The 18283-nt window shown below is 40.1% G+C and overlaps 1 protein-coding gene across 2 annotated transcripts in view; it reads left to right on the forward strand.

Annotated features, from left to right (window-relative positions):
* DECR2 (2,4-dienoyl-CoA reductase 2) overlaps positions 1–18283 on the forward strand; it is a 2028638-nt gene that overhangs the window by 700357 nt on the left and 1309998 nt on the right. For both annotated transcript variants that reach the window (XM_044089812.1, XM_044089813.1), the window contains exon 6: positions 5577–5670. In XM_044089812.1, the coding sequence (XP_043945747.1) occupies positions 5577–5670 (94 nt within the window). The remainder of the gene's footprint in view (positions 1–5576; positions 5671–18283) is intronic.

An 18283-nucleotide genomic window follows, 5' to 3' on the forward strand; every position in this document is an offset into this window, starting at 1 on the left:
AGGAGAGTAGTGCTGCTGAAACTGAATTCATCCTCAAGTCTTGGTGAGTACCTTCATGAGATGGACCCTATTTTCACAAAATCTCACCAAGGCAACACTGATATATAGACTATATTTATATAGCATATATCATGGACAGAAGTAGGTCAAAAATTAAAAAAGAGAGCTGGGTGCACAAGACCCAGGATAAAAAAGTGCCCAATTCTGGTAGGCACACTGGTGCCAGGACTGGAAAAGATGACAGTGTACAATCCTCAAAATACAGAAACATTCATACAATAGGGCCAAGCCCAGCCCAGCCCAGGGGGAAGATGAGCCCCCTGTTGTAGAAGGAAGTAGTAGTCCACAAAAATCACAAAATCTGATAGGCAAAAAATAGACGTAAAAATGATACAGTGGACTGTTGAGGATAAGAAATAAGTTATTTATTGTTACTATTATGCAAAAAGCCGAGAATTTCCAGATAAAAGATATACAGAATGACTAAGAGAGAAATTATTCCTCAAAGTAAGGAGAAGCAGGAAGATCAGGAGACATCTGAAGAAGAAATATGGACATGGGAAATAAAAAGAGATTTAGTAATGGTGTAATATTTATGCAATGGAGAAAGCAAAACTCCCCAATACAAAAATAGCAAGCACCAAAGATATTTGAAGAGAAATACAGGCAAAGGAAACCAGGCATGGAAAACTTTACAATACAAAAAATAAGACAAAGAGGAAAAGGAGATTAGTAATGGAGAAGGTAAAGAAATAGAAATTGTGGTTATGGAGTACATGGGAATTAGGTTCATAGGTTAGTACTTAACTTGTCTTAACTGCTTTATAGTTTTCTCTACTCAATACTTCCATGATGGTATTCAATTTCTCCCCTTACTTTCCCGCACTACCCTATGAAGGATTCAGTGTAGAAAATCTAATTCAGAAAGCACCACAGCAAGATAGAGCAATGGGGTATCCCAATTAAGGGGAAACCAATGGAACAGGAAATAATTGGTCATGTGCCATATGAAGACATTTTGGAGCCTTCCACAGGAAACCAGTATAAATGTTCACCTGAAGTTAGACAGTAAAAGAAGGAACAGGAAACTATGGAAATTTTGCTGCAGTCAGTGTTGAGGAGTGATAGGCCAGTGAGTTCCCATATGACAGAGCAACGAATGGCACAGGATGAAATTGAAGAGAATGTGCCACAGGAAGATGCTATAGAATGCCTGCGGGAAATGGAAAATGGGATGTGCCCTCAGTTTGGAAGAAAATGAGCTAAGAGAAGAGTTGTTTGATTTAATAGACATAGATAAAGATCAATGAAATAAATAGACTGCAGAAGGTTTGGTCAGAAGTTTGATAAAACAAATGAACACAGTAGTTAGGACTGTCCATAGAGATCCATGTGATGTAACAGAAGTAAACAGGATATATTACTATGCAGCTAAATTAAAGTTCTCCTTCAAGAACATAGGGTAGTGTGGGAAAGTAAGGGGAGAAATTGAATACCATCATGGAAGTATTGAGTAGAGAAAACTATAAAGCAGTTAAGACAAGAATGTCACTGTTAGAAGACTATAGAAGAGGGAATAGATCAACAAAAATACTAAGAAAGATAGATGTGATAAAAGCAATGTGCAGTATTAGAACAGACCAGGATCTATCATGCACTATCGCAAATAACAAACTAATAATTTCAGCACAGACGGAAAAACTTAGAAGATACGCATTTATATGTAAAGGAAAAGTGCAAAATAAACAATTTATTGATGACCCAAAAAAGTTTTATAGACAACTGGGAAACAAGGTAAAAGGAGTTGAAAGACCGCCAAAAAAAAAAGTAACAGATACATTTTGGAGATGTATATATGAAGATCCTATGGAACATAGTAAAGATGGTAAGTGGATAGAAGAAGTAAAAGAAAGTAAAGTTTAAAGGTACAGGATACGAAAAGGGATAAAATAACAGCCAGAGAGATTGAAACAAAGTTAAGAAAAGCCTCTAATTGGAAAACCCCTGGCCTAGATGCAGTACCTAACTTTTGGCTAAAAGTATTAACATCTTTGCACAAAGATTTAGCCATGAGTAAGAGCTATTTATATGCGCACCCTGAACAGACACCAACCTGGCTAGCAACAGGAAAAACAGTGCTTCTACTTAAGAGTGAACCTGCAAGCTACCCTAGAAATTATAGACCAATAACTTGCCTTCCAACAACATATAAACTGTACACGGGAATTGATGCTGACACATTTTATAGTCATTTAGAAGAAAACTCTTATGGCAATAGAACGAAAGGCCAATAAAAGAAAGTCATATGGAACAAAGGATCATTTGTTGTTAAATAAAGTCATAGTGGAGAACTGTGAAAAGGGGAAGAATCTAAATATGGCATGGATTGACTACAAAAAAGCATTTGATAGTATCCCACATTCATGGATAAAAGAGTGCTTAAAAATGTAAAAGATGCACCCTATACTGATCAACTGCATTACAGTGACCATGAAAACAGTGGCAGACCACTTTGCAATTAAGCCATGATAAATGACAAATTGTTATCCCAGGGATAAAGATTCAAAGGGGAATATTCCAGGGTGACTATCACCGTTGCTATTCTGCCTTGCCATTAAGGCATTAAGCTGTTTACTTAACAGCTTAGGCCATGGGTATAATTTGGCTCCTAGAAACAAAGTGTGAAGACTTCTCATCTTCTCTTTGTTGATGATTTAAAACTGTATAGCTCATTAGATGAGGAACTGAAAGCACAACTGCAGGTTGTCAAAACTTTTTCAGATGATATTGGAATGTCATTTGGTCTTGATAAATGTACAAAAGCAACCTCTAAAGTAGGAAAACTGGAGATCCATGAAAACATATGTTTGGGACAAGAATGTGATATAAAAGAACTTGAGCAATAGGGAGTGTATAATAAATATTTGGGAATTGGAGGATCAACAATAAAGCATGGAGAAATGTGAATAAAACTTAGTAAGGAATACTTCAGAAGACTTAAATTAATCCTGAAAACAGCGTTGACATCTAGGAACAAAATCTAAACTGTAAACCAATTTGCTCTTCCTGTCCTAACTTACAGTTTTGGAGTGATTGATTGGCCCCAAAATGTGTTGGATAGATTAGATAGGAAAATAAGAAGGATGCTTCATGCTCACCAAATGATTTATAAAAATCAGGGTATACCAAGATTATATATTCCCCATTTTGAAGGAGGGATGGGCCTCCTTGGAACTGATTATTGTGGGACTCCAGACATATCTGCTTACCTGACAAGGCCCAAATGTAGTGAAAGTTTTGAAACCTGAGAAGAATAAATCTAAGATTACTTCTCTGCTTAATCTAGCAGAAGCATATCGGCGTCAAGTAGGAATGGAAGTCAAACCGGAAGTAGATAAAAATCAGACAGCAATGTGCCAAAAAAAAAGAAGAAGAATATAAGGTAAAGGACCAGATGAGAAGGCAAGAAATGTGGAAAATGCATAAATATAGTTACAAGTATAGAAAACTTCTGGAAGAACCTCATGTTGATCAGGAATGAATGCAGGAATGGTTAAGTAGAGGCAAATTCAAGACCAAGAGATGAAAGGTTAATATTGGTGGCCCAAGATAGTGGGCTACATGCACACTGGTTTACAAAGTCCATTGAACATGTGGGAGAAACGGACAAATGTAGGTTTAGTAAAACCGAATTGGAAATGGTTGCACACCTCATTGCTGGTTGTGACATACTAATGTCAGAAAGAATGTATACTGCAAGGCATAATAATATGGCAAGACTGTTGCACTGTGAATTGTGTAAACATTATTGTACTGAAGTGACTGAAAAACACTGGAAACATGAGCCACAAAGCATCATAGAAATTGATGAAGTTTATATCACATGGGATCACCCATTAACAACAGTTCAAAAGATAGATTGTAGAAAACTGGATGCAGTGGTCCATGAAAGGAAGACAGAAGTAGCATTGACCATTGAAATTGCCACACCCAGCGACTACAGTGCGTTACGTACAGAGAGACACAAAGTCATAAAATATCAGGATCTGCAGGCAGAAATGAGAGCAGTGTGGAAGAAAGATACCTAGACAGTTCCAATAGTTGTAGGAGCAATGGGCCTTATAAAAAAAGAGTCTACAATCGTATTTAAATATGTTACCAATCCATGTAACCCCGTACGAATCGCAGAAGGAGGCATTACTGGGCACATTGCGGGTGCTGAGAGGAACACTTTTGGCTGACATCAAAGATTGAAACAATACTAATTTCATGAACTTTAATCATACTTTGACTTAGGAATGGGATCCATTCCCGTAATGGTATTAAAAACCCAAAAGATTTGGAGAAATTAAACAGTGATCCTTAAATTGTAACACAGATTTGTCTGGTTATTCGCCCTAATTACAAAAGTTGAAATAGATTGCTGCAGTAGGGTCTTCCCAAATGACTGTCACTGCCAAATGGATGCATCTTAAGGTGTTGTATTCTATAATGTAATGCTGAATATTTAAAGTGTGGTTTTTAGACGAGATGTATTTCTCCTAGATGGTAAACAGGTTATCGGTTGTGTGCATGATTAAACCATTTCCTCTTCAGATTTAGTGGGAGGATGCCATTTTAGAGGATCTGATAGTTTCTATACTTTTGTATGCGTATTGTAGCTGGTTAGACTCTTAGTTTCTTCAATGCTGTGTAATGTTAGTGGGGATAATGCCACTGTAGCCCTGGATCTGGTAAGTATTTTTTTAGTTTTGCTTTTCTTATAGCTAGTTAGACTTGTTTTTTAGTGCTAAAACTAGCTCACTCTTGTATAGGCCCTTTTTTTTTTTTTCTATTTGGTTGACCAGGTTATTTCCACAAAGCCATTGTTCTTTTTTCGGGGGAGACATGAGGTTGTTTTCATATTGATTAGGAGACATTTTGCCAGGACACAGAGAACTTCCCCTACTTCTTTTTCGAAAATTGCCATGGAGTCTTTTAGATCCACTTGAGCTTTCACCACTCAAGTTCATGGGAACTCAGTTTAACATCTCGTCCAAAGGTCAACATATTCAGGAGTGCAGTATCTCCCTTGTACTACACTGCAATGTCAGTATTGTAAAATTAATACAGTTACATGGTATGAGAATAGAACCCATAGCCTTCTGATCTTCCAGCACTAAAGGCAAGAGTACTACTAGTTGAGCCACTAACACTGACTTTGTAAATTTCCATAGAGGCATTTGTTGGCTCATAATCTTAATTAGGCATTTGTTAGTACCCAAAAACAGATGGCAGAGGTTATGCTCTCTTTTACAACTGAGTTTCTTCTGACCGCTTTGGTTTAAGAGTGCATAGCCTTAGTTCTAAGGATTCTGACTGCTTTAATACCTGACCAGAAAACTAAAATCTGTCTGTGGCTTAATTCTGTTTTATATTACAGGTTTACTGTAACAATAATGATTCTGTCAGAGCATCTTTTGTTATGATGAGTATCCTCACACACATCTACTTTTGTGTGTTAGTATAGCAAATAGTTTATTGTTAAAAATACATTTTCACTGACCTTTTGTTTCTTTTTAAATTTTCTTTAAAAGGACCATGGAGGTGTTATTGTGAACATTACAGCAACGCTTAGTTATAGGGGCCAGGCTCTCCAAGTGCACGCTGGATCTGCTAAGGCAGCCATAGGTAAGTTCAAATAGAAAATCCTGAGCTGTTGGTGAGGAACAAACAGTGTCCCGAGGGAGCCTGCACAGTCCTAGAGTACAGCATTGCACAGAATAAGTAATATACAATAATAAGAGAACAGCGTTTGAAGTAAGAAAGGGGAAGACGGGAGTCAATTCAAGGATAGTGTATGGATGTCCCCTACCCCAGAGAGCAGAACTCCTATTTAAAACTGATGCAAATGAAGAATGACTGAGATGAGTTGCTAACAGCTTACCTCCTCCTTTTACCCCAAGCTACCTTGTGTGTGGGAGTAACAGCTGTGCAAGCATCCAGGACTTGCGCAGATTGGATGGGCGTAGAGGGCAAAGGAAGTATGCACATTAGATTGGCCTTAGTGGCCTAAGAAAATGCGCATGTTGAATAGGCCTTTGTGACCTGTATGTCTTGCAAGACCGCTTCCGGGGAGATTTTTTTTCATATGCTTTTAATTTCCAGGAATTTTGTTAAATAAGCACGATCTGTGATATTTAGTAAACTCTTGTACAGTAGGGTCTTGCTTTGAGAAAGTTATTTTGTAACTGCATTGTCCAAAAGCTGGGCCAGATCCATGTGTAATGGAGTCTCACGGAGCAAATCTTTACAAATTACAGTAAGAAACCATATTGTGTGTCATGGCAGAGTTAAAGTATCAAAGATGCACAGTCCTTAACTTATACAAAGACAGCATGAGCATAGCACGGGCCTGTGTGTAGCATATTGAATACCACTGCAGTAGAAAGAAGTAAAGGTTGGCACATATTCAGTTTTAAAGCACATACTTTAGCAAAAGCGGTGCAAGTAATCAACAGGTAACATGTTTCTGTCAGTTGCATTTTCATTTGTCACATAAAAAAACTGCAGAAAGGTACAAAATACAGAACTTTTTTTTCTATTATTAACCAGTCAAATGGCAGGACTCATTAGTAGTGAATAATGCATAAGCTGATGTTAATATCTCCTGTGTCTAACATATAGTCCAGTGAAATTGCTCCATTGTATTTGCAGGGTTTATATTAGTACATCGAAGTATTACTACTTCAAATGTACTAATATCGAACCCTTTGCATCGAACGCTGAATATAGCGAAGCTGAGAATATTGAATACTTTCCTAGGGAAAGTATTCGGTGGGCCTTTTCTGCAGCTTCTCTATTTCCTCGACTGTGGAGTGAACGTTATGGACCGGGTTAAGGTAAGTGTGCGAACGAAGGTGAGTGTGCAATAGGGACCTTAGGGTTAGGGAGCGGGTAAGGTGAGTGTGCGATAGGGACTTTAGGGTTAGGGAGCGGGTAAGGTGAGTGTGCGGTATTTACGGACCTTAGGGTTAGGGTTGGGTTAAGGTACGTGGATAGCTAGTAGTGTATGTATGGTTTAGTGTAGGGTTTTGTGAAGTGTATGTGTGTGGATTATGTATTTTGGTGTGCTTGTGTTGTGTGTATGTTTGTTGGAACAGCAAATTTTTTCCCTGGGAAAATCGTTGTTCTGAGTGTTCACTGTTGTGGTGTTTCGAGTGAAATGGTTCGATATTAGAACATTCGATGTAGTAATACTTTGATGTTCTAATATAAACCCGTATTTGCATGGTGTAGCTAAAACCTAGGGCAGTAGAGGTTGTTTGCATAGATGACGCACAGGAGTACTGAGTTAGTGATTCATTGAGAGGAGTGAATGTAGAACCTCCATTCTGCCCGAGTCTCATCATTGATCACGGCTTCAAAACGTTTTCTTTTTTTTTAAACAAGAAAAATCTTTATTAAATTATCACATGTGACATAGGCAGTCATATCTTATTGTTTGAGTATCTTATTGTTTTACAAAATTGTTCTTGTACTTCTTTGTTTCTCTTACCTTGTATACCATTTTTTTATTGATGTTCTTCATCTCACATTGCTGCAGTCCTTACACTTGGGTAGTCCGCTGTCCTCGGTCGGCCCGAATATCAGGCGCATTAGACTGACATCAGGACGCCAGGGTACAAATGCGCATGACCGACGCCATATCCTCAGTCTTTTTGCCGCATGGTCCGATGCAGAAGCAGCGTCTGAAATTTTTCGAGTTTCAGACCGAGTCAAAGTTGAATATTTTAGTTTTTCTTGCCTCAGTGGTTTACCGGATGTCAGAAAAAGTGAATAACTGTATTTATAGAGATTACCATACTTTGTGTATTCCTTGTTTAAGGCCTGAGCACGACGTTGTTGGGTGTCGCTCTTGTGCTAGATTCAATAAGCACACTATAAAGAGAAGGTTAGATTGTGCCAGGTTAGTCTTTGGGAAGCGGTGCAATTATAAAATGCCGTCGGATGCTTCAAAGAAGCGCAAAGACAAAGCAGCTAAGCCTAGGCTTGAAGAGCCATCCTGGTTCTTTAGAGGTGTTGGTGGAGCGGTGGTTCTGCGGAGGTTTCTCTGGAGTCCCAGGGAGAGACTTTGTTATTGCAAGATGTGGCCTCTCAGGAGGCAGGTCAGGCTGAAGGGGCTTCTCGGGTTACTGTGCTCCTCCCTTCCTAGGGTGGTTAGGCCCTCTCCTTCTGTTTCTTTCTCCCAGAGGCAGGCCAGGTTTAGCTTCAGTTGGTGTCACCCCTAGTTCTTCAGGATCTGTGCCCAAGAAGCATATGCTTAAAATGGCAGAAGATTTGATTACTTTGATTAGAGGTTCTTTGCCCTCCTGATAAGAGACCTAGGGTGGAACCTGAGCTAGGGAGTTTTGAGCAGGCTTCGGATGTTTCTGAGTCTTCGGCTGAAGACTTGCAGGAGTATTCTCCTTATTCTGATTCTGATGTGGATGATTCTACTCCTTCTGCTTCTCCTCCTGAGGATTTTTCTTTTTCAGAGACTCTTCATTCCATGAGGGAGCATTTTAAGTGGGAAGGTCAGGACTTCTCTGATTCCAGGAAAAGGCTTAGGGAATTTTTGTTTTTACCCCAGCATAGGCCTTTGGCTATACCTCCTGTTCTGGATGTTGTGGAAGATGTGTTTGCAGAAGCTTCCCTTAATCCTGATTCTTTGCCTCCTGCTCCTGTTAAACCAGACAGGTATTACAGGGTGCCTGAAGCTCATAAGTATCTTTTTAAGAGTCCTAGGGCAGACCCAGAAACTGTTAGTCAGGGGCCTAAGGGTGTTAAGGCTTCTGTTGTCAAAAATCCGGTTCCTCCAGATAAAGAGGCCAGGGCTTTGGATAGATGGGGAAAGAAAGTTTATACTTCCTCCACCCTAGCTATGAGGGCTTTGAATTGCCAGTTTCACATGTTGAAATATCAAAATTATCTCCTTTCACAATTGAAGTCTAAGGTAGATGCTCTGGCGGAGGGGATTGAGTGTAAAGAGTTACAAGATTTAGTACATGTTTCTGAACAGGTGGGTAAGCATTCTTTGCAATGTGGTTTTGATGCTGTACAGGCCTCGTCTAGGGTGGCTGCCACTGGGTCAGTTCTTCGCAGGCACGCCTGGCTGAGGGATCAGAATTTATCTGACCATGTTAAGACAAGGATTTTAGATGCTCCTTTGCAATCTGATGTGTTGTTTGGTTCTCCTGTTGAGGCAGTCTTAAAGAAAATGGAAGACAAGGCTAAGTCTATGCAGACTGTTAAAGATTTTTTGCAGGTTCAGCCTCCAAGTTTAGTAGAAATTGGCCTACCAAGGGGTGGACGTATCCTTCTTATGATTCCCAGTCTAGGGGTAGATCTAGACGTGGTAGGGGCAGAGCTCAGGGCTCTTTCAGGCCTAGAACAGGGAGTTCACCTGCACAGTCTTCGAGTGAGGGCAGGGGTCAGTCCTTTCGTAAACAGACCCAATGACCTACCTTTTCAGCTGCCAGAGCCTTCTCATCTGGCAGCACCTTTGGGAGGAAGGTTGGCATTTTCAAAGAAAATTGGAGTTTAATTACCCAAGACAGATGGGTATTGGATATCATACACCACGGTTACAGGTTTTATTTCCATACCTTGCCTCCTTTCAAAGGCATGCCAGACGTTCCTCCTCAACAAAGAATAGAGGCTCACAAGCAAATTTCTCTGTTACTCCAAATAGGGGCCATACAGCCGGTCCCTATGCCAGAAGTGGGCCTAGGATTTTATTCTCGCCTGTTCCTAGTACCAAAGAAAGGGAACACGTGGAGACCAATTTTGGACTTATCTATCCTCAACACTTATCTGGACATTCCCAAGTTCAAAATGTTGACGTTACAACAGCTTTTACCTCTGCTGGGCAAAGATCATTGGATGGTAACTTTGGATCTCAAGGAGGCTTACCTTCATGTTCCTATCAGACTGAGTTGCAGGAAGTATCTGAGCTGGGACTTCTCATTATCAGTTCTCTGCATTGCCCTTTGGCTTATCTACTAGAGTGTTCACGAAAGTTCTGGCTCCAGTGATAGCTTTCCTCAGGTTAAAAGGAATACAGATCTATCCTTATTTGGATGATTGCCTGATTCTGGCTCAAGGAAGGGACGAGCTTCTTCATCATTTGGATTATGTGATAGCAGTGCTAAGATGCCTGGGGTATTCTGTGAACGAAATAAAGTCCAGTCTAGTACCCTCTCAGGACATGTGCTTTCTGGGTGTGAGACTGAATACAGCATCCCAGATGGCCTTTTTGACCCCGGACAAACAAAAGAATCTTTCCCTTTACTTTCATCAATTGTCTCATCAGTCCAGGCTGACTGCAAGGACAGTCCTTCAAGCCTTGGGGTTCATGGCATCTTGTATTCTGGTGCTTCCCAATGCCAAACTGCATATGAGGAAGCTACAATGGTATCTCAAAACTGTATGGACACAGCACTGCCAGGATTTGGACACTGTCATTCAAATAATACCTTGCATTCAAAAGGAATTGTTGTGGTGGGCTCAGGAATGTCACCTAAACAAGGGACTCTCTGTGACCCGGCCAGAGGCGAGTCAGATTCTAACGACAGATGCCTCAGACAAAGCTTGGGGAGCTCATCTGAATGGAAAGTGGATACAAGACAAGTGGCCTGCCAGACTACAACATCTGCATATCAACTTGAAAGAGATGTTAGCAGTCCAGTTTGCATTAATAGCTTTCAAGGATTTACTTCTTCCAGGGCAGGTGTTGATTCTAACAGACAACACAACTGTCATGTGGTACATCAACAAGCAAGGCAGAACACATTCTTATCCTCTATGCAGGCAAGCAATGATTTTGTGGGAGACTGCTCTCAGTTTACAGCTAAATCTTCAGGCAAGGTTTCTGCCGAGCACAGAACTCCTTAGCAGATGTGTTGAGCAGATGAATTATGGATCCCGTGGAGTGGAAATAGGATCCTCATGTATTTCAGAAATTGACAGTGTCATGGGGAACTCCAGACATAGATCTGTTCGCTTCTCCACTAAACCATCAGCTGCCAAAGTTTTGCACAAAAAGGTTTCATCCCACAGCTTGGAAAGTGGATGCTCTTTCTTTCAATTGGAGCAATCTTCATGTGTATGCCTTTCCACCTCTGCCTCTCCTCCCAAAGGTACTACTAAAGGCCAGACAGGACAAGCCAAGGATGATTTTGATAGCTCCAGATTGGCCTCGACAGCATTGGTACCCATTACTGAGAAGCCTGGTACGGAGCCTCCATGGCCTCTGCCTTGATTCCACACCTGTTGTCTCAGGAGGACAGTCATTTGCTCAATGTCAAGCTTCACTCTCTGCACCTAACAGCCTGGCATATTCTGTTTTGAACCATAGTGGGCCTCCACTTCCACAGCAAGTTTTGAATGTTATTTTGGAAGCTAGAAGGCCTAGTACAAGGAAAGTGAGATAAATGGAAGAGATTTTTATTTTGGAGTGCAGCAAAGGATTTTGATGTTTCTGAGCCTAATTTAAGTGTGGCTCTTCAATATCTTACTGAGTTACTGGACAAAGGTTTGTCCTTCTCTTCTATTAAGGTGCATGCTGCAGCAATTTCGGCTCACTATGATTGTGACCCACCATTGTTTTCTCATCCTTTGTTCAAGCAATTTCTTAGAGGGGCAAAGAATATAAGACCCCCACGAAGAGCTCCTACTCCTGCTTGGGATCTCAATTTTGTGTTGGAGAAACTCACTCTACAACCTTTTGAGCCTGCAGCTACTACCGAGTTGAAATTTTTATCATGGAAGACTGTTTTTTTGTTGGCTATTACCTCTGCAAGAAGGGTTTCTGAGTTGCAGGCCCTTATGGCGGTTGAGCCTTTCTTAATTTTCCATAAGGATAGGGTATCTTTACGTACTAATCCTTCCTTTATGCCTAAAGTGGTTTCTAGTGTGGCTTTAAACCAAACTATTCATTTGCCTACTTTTTATGCAAATCCCCAAAATAAAGGGAAAAGATTTTGCATACTTTAGATGTACACAGGCAGTTGCGATATTATTTGGACAGAACTAAAGGGTTCAGGCAGTCTCAGCAGTTATTTGTTTCATTTGCTTTGGGTTCTCAGGGCAAGCCTGTGTCAAAACAAACTATTTCTAAGTGGATTGGGTTTTGCATTGCTTTCTGTTATTCCCATCATGGCAAGGAGATTCCAGCTGGGATTAGGCCTCATTCCACTAGGGCTACTGCCACTGACAGCTTTTTAAGGGGTGGCAACTAAGGATATTTTGGAGGCAGCTACTTGGAGTTCAGTGCATACTTTCTCTAAGCATTATCACCTTCCACTTTACTCTAAATCTAGGGCTGGTTTTGCCACTGCTATTTTACAGGGCATTTTGGCAGCTCCTGCTTCCTTATAGTTTTGCCATCCTCCCTTTCCTCTGCTTTGGGATTCTACCCAAGTGTAAGGACTGCAGCAATGTGAGATGAAGAACATAGTACAGTTTTGTACCTACCATAAATGTAGATGTTCGAAGATCCATATTGCTGCAGTCCAATTTACCCTCCCTCCTTCCCCTCTGTAGTTAGAGGCGGTTGTGTGGGTTGGGTTGTAAATATTGTATATATTGTATATATTGTACATATTGTTAGTGCAAGGGTGGTTGGTTGGGTGTTTGCTGTCTTTTGGTTTTGACCTTTCTTTTTAGGGTCTTCTGACATCTGGAGCAAGAAAAGACTGAGGATATGACGTCGGTCATGCGCATTTGTACCCTGACGTCCTGATGTCAGTCTAATGCGCCTTGACCGACGTCAGCCTTATACTTTGGTATTGAGGACAGCGGACTACCCAAGTGTAAGGACTGCAGCAATGTGGATCTTCGAACATCTACATTTATGGTAGGTACAAAACTGTACTTTATCTAAACCATGTATGTACTCTGTTAACTTCCTTGGAGCTTTTCTCCCCAGGACTCCACTGAAAATGGACACTTTGTGTCCAGTTGGATTTATCCTGGTAAAATAATGTTAAAATAAATAAATAAATGAAAACAAACCATATTTACATAATTTTAGTTGCAAACATTGCACATCACAATCATGGCTCCCAAATGTTAGTTTTTAACACTCTTTCAGCTTTTTAATACCTCTTGAATAGATACCGTTATAACCAATTCCAGTTTCTATATTATACAGTGTTACTTTTTCAAGATCCAAGTTCTGGATAGAAGAAATCATGTATTAGACACCTTTGTAAGCATGATGCTGTAATAATGAAGAGACATGAGATAAAATCTGCTAGCCTTGACTGAGTGTAAAATGAAAAGTTTCAATTTGTCAAGTACACTTTTTCCATGCAAGATTCTACAATCCCTGTTTTTTTCATCCTTTATAAGGAATCACTCCGGCTGTGATTTCTCTGTGTAAACCTACACTGATTCTTTTTTTGCTTTTGTTTTTCTGTGAAATCAGTGCATATAATTAAGAGAGTGTGGTGGCAACTCTCCTTTCCCCCACAGAGGGAGTGTAGGAGACTTGCCTCTTGCCCACTTGAAGCTTTGACTAAGTTAAACACAATGAAATGAAGCAGAATCTGATGGCTCAAAGATTTACTCACCTGTGCCCAAATTCAACATACCCCATTACTCACATCCTATAATACTATTATTAAAGATATATTATATAGAATATAATACTGGGAATGAAGAGTAATGATGAGGTTAAACTTTTTAAGGAGAATGGGAGTGTGTCATAGTTGTGGGGACTTTTGATCCTGGTAGTATATTTCTATGAGATCAGGGACTACATGTGTTATAACGGGCTTTGCAAGGGAGTTTACTGTTGTGAGGTTGTCCGTTTGCATGAGTTGTGTGATGAATCCTTGCCACTCCCATTGCATTCTTTCTCCTTGGAAATATGAGGATATGTTTGCACATGTGTAGGGCTTATGAGGGGAGGGGGGGATACTGGCTGCCTGGATGATGGCTTCTCCATATAAGGGTTGGGAGGGTGGCCTAATGGTTAAGGTGTTTGCTTTGCAAGCACAAGGTGCAGGGTTTGAGTCTCACAAGGGATAATTGGCTAGGCTTAAAATGGCTCGCAAAGGCAGTTAGCTTAGTACTAATCTATGAACCTATATTCAGGTTTCATGAATGAAGGACACATAAGCATAGTTGTGAAGACAGACCAGTTGATCATCAGGCAGGATATGTGGTTAAATAAAGAACCAGGAAACATCATACCAGTAAATAAAATTTTTAATTCAACATCGCATAAAATCAACTTTAGCAAAACCTCAGAAGTAGAAGGATCCTATTCATTCAGTCCGATCTGACATATAGGAGCCACTTGTTTGATCTGACAAAGCAGCATCAGTGCTCCAGCCTTGAGGCTGTTAAGAATGTTCCCTTCTGTAATGCATCAGAATTACCTCAGATCTTGTTTGCCACCTTCACGACCAGATGTGTTCACCTGTGCAGCTAAGTTCTCCACCTCTTTTTCTAACTTTATTAAAATTTCTCTTTTCTAGCTTGTAGATAACTGGAGGTTAGTTTTTAGAGCCCTCAAGGCTGTTTAGTGCATTTCCTTCAAAAAAATTTGTAGCTCTAGAACCCCTTTCTTTAGTATTCCTGCCTTTCTCTGTTACTGCTCCCTTAAGAGGTCTTAGAGTAGTGTATTTGTATTTTCTCTATCAGTGTTGTATTTGTGCGTTGTTTGATAATAGTAGTTGATAGATTAGAGTTTTTACACGGTAGGAACTTGTTAGTTGTGTGTGTGTAATTTTTCTACCTTTTATAAGTAGTAGTTGTGGTGCTTTACAATTTTGGCTTATAATGCATAAGCAGACAAATTTAAAAAAATGCTTGATTTTTACATAAGCTCTCTCCACAGGATATTCAAAACCAGTGTGTCATCTGCCTGGGTATGCCCCATTTTTTGCTAGAATGTGAATTTTCTAAGGTCTTCATCCAACTGTAGAAATAAGCTCATACTCAAAGGCTTGCTTCCCCTGTATCCAGAGGATGTCCTTCCATTTTACTGTTGCAATATTCATTACAATAGGGATCCCCTGCCAAGGGTGGCCTGACATCCGGCCAGTATACCAAAGCCTCTAGGTCGCTTTAAGGTATGCCATAAATCAAATATATGCTCCTCCCGTTGCATGGGGCATAAAGGTGTCCAGACATAACATCCTCAAAATTGAGAGGACCAGTAGGCAGCTCTTAAGGTGGTTGGATCTGCCTATTTTACCCCTGTTATGGTTCCTTCACAGGGCCTCTCTGTGGCTCTGGTGCCTTTGGATCTGTCCCTTTCCCCGGGACATGTGCCCTCATTACAAATTCCTCTAGTAGTTTTAGGCACCGCTTTCAGAACCGGGACAGTCTTGGGACTGAGGAGATGACCTTGATGGTGGCTTTGGATATATTTTCTGCTGTCTTCCATTTGGTTTCAATTTCCTCATCAGAGCCTTCCATTTTCAGGGTTGCAAAGCCTTCTCTTAGCATTGGCACTGACTTCCTAAAGGGAGGTTCAGAACTCATGATAAAAGCAAATTGCCAGATCTGACAGAGGTAGGATCAGCTTTTTAGGTGCTGGGAGGATGATTGGTTCCACAGCTCGAACTTTTAACACAGGTTCTTTCAGACATGCCCCCCCCCCAAAAAAAAAACACTGCCTCTCTGTCTTGCCTTCTCTTCAGTATGCAGTATCAGCTCAGAGCCAGGCCACGAGTCTCAAGCCATTTGCCTAACAGCAACTTAGGTCCTCTGAGGAGTAAGATCGCTCATGCCTTGCCATTCCAAACAAAGACTTGCTAAGGGAATCACCTAGATTCTCCTTCAAAATTCCCACTACAGATTGCAGCTGTGAGGATCCCTACAATCCACTCTGGAAAATGCCTGTTTTGGTGACATTTTAGAGTAAATGTGCCAGAGGGGAGCATATCCTAAAGGCCCCCCCCCAAAGACAAGACTTTTCTATTTCTATTTATGGTTCAACATCATCTACAACCTGGGTGGTACCTTCTGCAGTCAGATTGGTTGACCTTGCTGTCAAGAGGTCATATCAGTACAACTGTGAAGATGTCCCCAGAAAACAGGACAGGATTATTCACCCTTCAAGGAATAAACCATTTTTTTTAAAACAATAAACTAAGTGAAAATAAACCATACAGACACAATCTCAGTTGCAAACATTGACCATTACAAGCCATGCTGACACAACTCTAGCTACAAGCATTATACATCACTTAGAATATATCCAGTCATTGTCAATCAACCATTGCATAGCTCATTCAGTTCCTGCCTTCTATTTGCTCCTACCCTTTTCTAAAGATCCCAGTTCTGGTTGTTTTATCTCTGTTTACTGTCTTTGCTACTTCTAGTAAAGTTGGTTTAGGCTTTGATTTCCATTTTCTAGTAACTGCTTTTTTTGGCAGCCGTCAAAATTAGATTCAGCAAGGCCTTACTATGCTTAGGCAATTCTGATTCTATATCATAGCTCAAAAAAATTATTTCCTTAGTTACACCAATTTGCTCACCCAGTATCTCCGACAGAGCAGTTTGCAGGGAATCTTTAAAGCCTGCCAATTCATTACACTCCCAGAAAAAATGTTCCCAGTTACCTCTTTCTTCCCCATCGCATCTCCAACATTTGCTGTTTACCTGAGGAAAAAATTCCTTGGAGTCTACTTGGGGTATAAAAATACCTATGTAAATACTTCCAAGCAAAGATCCTAAATCTTCTAGACTTTGTTGCATATTTGGGAGACATGTTGTTTCTTTATGAATTACTTATCCAATCTTTCTTCCCAATCTTTTCTAAGCTCCTCTGATTGATTCTTATAGTTATTATGCAATCTTTTATATGCTGTAGTAATTATGCCTTTCTTAATGGCAACTTCTGTTCTAGATTCTACTAAAAACTTTATCAGTGCTGGTCTTTTGTTTAGGACCCTCCCTATTTCCTTCTCTTTGCGTATAATCTGATATCAATCCTTGATAGGGAAGGCAATCTCTAACCTGTAATCCAAATAAATTATTGGCATCTTACCATTCTGTTACCTTTCCCTCAATAGTTATTTGCTCCCAATACCTTGGTTCCGTTGCCAGTTTTCTCCCATAAATTTCAGCCCCCTCTTACCTGTTGTCTGTATCCCTACTTCCAGTCATCCCAGTCCCCAGAATCTCCGTTCTCCTTTCCTGTGTTGGCTTAGTTCTTAGAATACTTTCTGCTACTTTGTAAATATAATGTTCTACATGATTATTGTTATTCTCCTTAAAGGTCTGCATCCAAAATCCACGTTTTGAGCTTTCCCACAATTTCATCATCATCTCTTTCCACTTTGAATTATAGTTTTCTGCTTGTGCTTTGTATAAGAGCCTTAACTGTGTTGCTCTAAAATACCCCTTCAAATCAGGTAATCCCAATCTGCCGTGTTCTGTTGGAAGAATAAATGTATCCCACTTGACTCTTGCTGTCTTCCCTTCCCAGATAAAATCCTTCAGCTGTGACCTGTGTATAAGATTGAAGAGACTAAAACATTTAACTGCGTGTATCTTACTATCAATATCCATATAACAGAGCTTCCAGTTTCTTAGTTTTTGTATAATCTTTTTAGTCTCTTCCCACATATCTTTAGCTGCCACACCGGAATCATTTTTAATCCATACTCCTAAATACTTCATTTTATCATGTCTCTATAAGTATGGATATTGCTGAATCAATTTTTATGTGGGTACATAATTTACAGCTATTGCCTTTGTTTCATTTTCATTAATTTTGTATCCTGAAAAGGTCTGAAACTTTCCCAATATGTTCCACAACACTGTAATGTCACTTTCTGGTCTTGTTGGGTATAAAATAATATCACCTTCAAATAGAGCCAGCTTTTCTTGACTACCATACTAATTATATCCTTGACTTTGAGTCCCTTATTTTGTTTGCCAGTGGTTCTAAATATAATGCAAATAACAAAGGGAAGACAGGACACCCCCTGGGTGATTCCTCTGCTCAAGCAGAGATGATCACAGAGGACCCCACATGCTTTAATTCTCACCTCCAAGCCCCCATATATCCTCCTAATCACCATTATGCTTTTATCAGGGAATGCACATGCTTCCATTGCCCTGCACATGAAGTCCCAGCTTTATCTGTCAGATGTTGTCGCATCATGAGACACGAACAACAGTATTTTCTTACATTTTGCTTAAGTCAGGATCATCATTGTTCTATTAATGTTGTCAAATGTTTGTCTCCCCTCCACAAAACCACATTGATCTGTATCTATCAATTTTGGTATCACTT

The sequence above is a fragment of the Protopterus annectens genome, chromosome 12.part0, assembly GCF_019279795.1.
Source record: "Protopterus annectens isolate FY-2018-M chromosome 12.part0, PAN1.0, whole genome shotgun sequence".
NCBI lineage: Eukaryota > Metazoa > Chordata > Ceratodontiformes > Protopteridae > Protopterus > Protopterus annectens.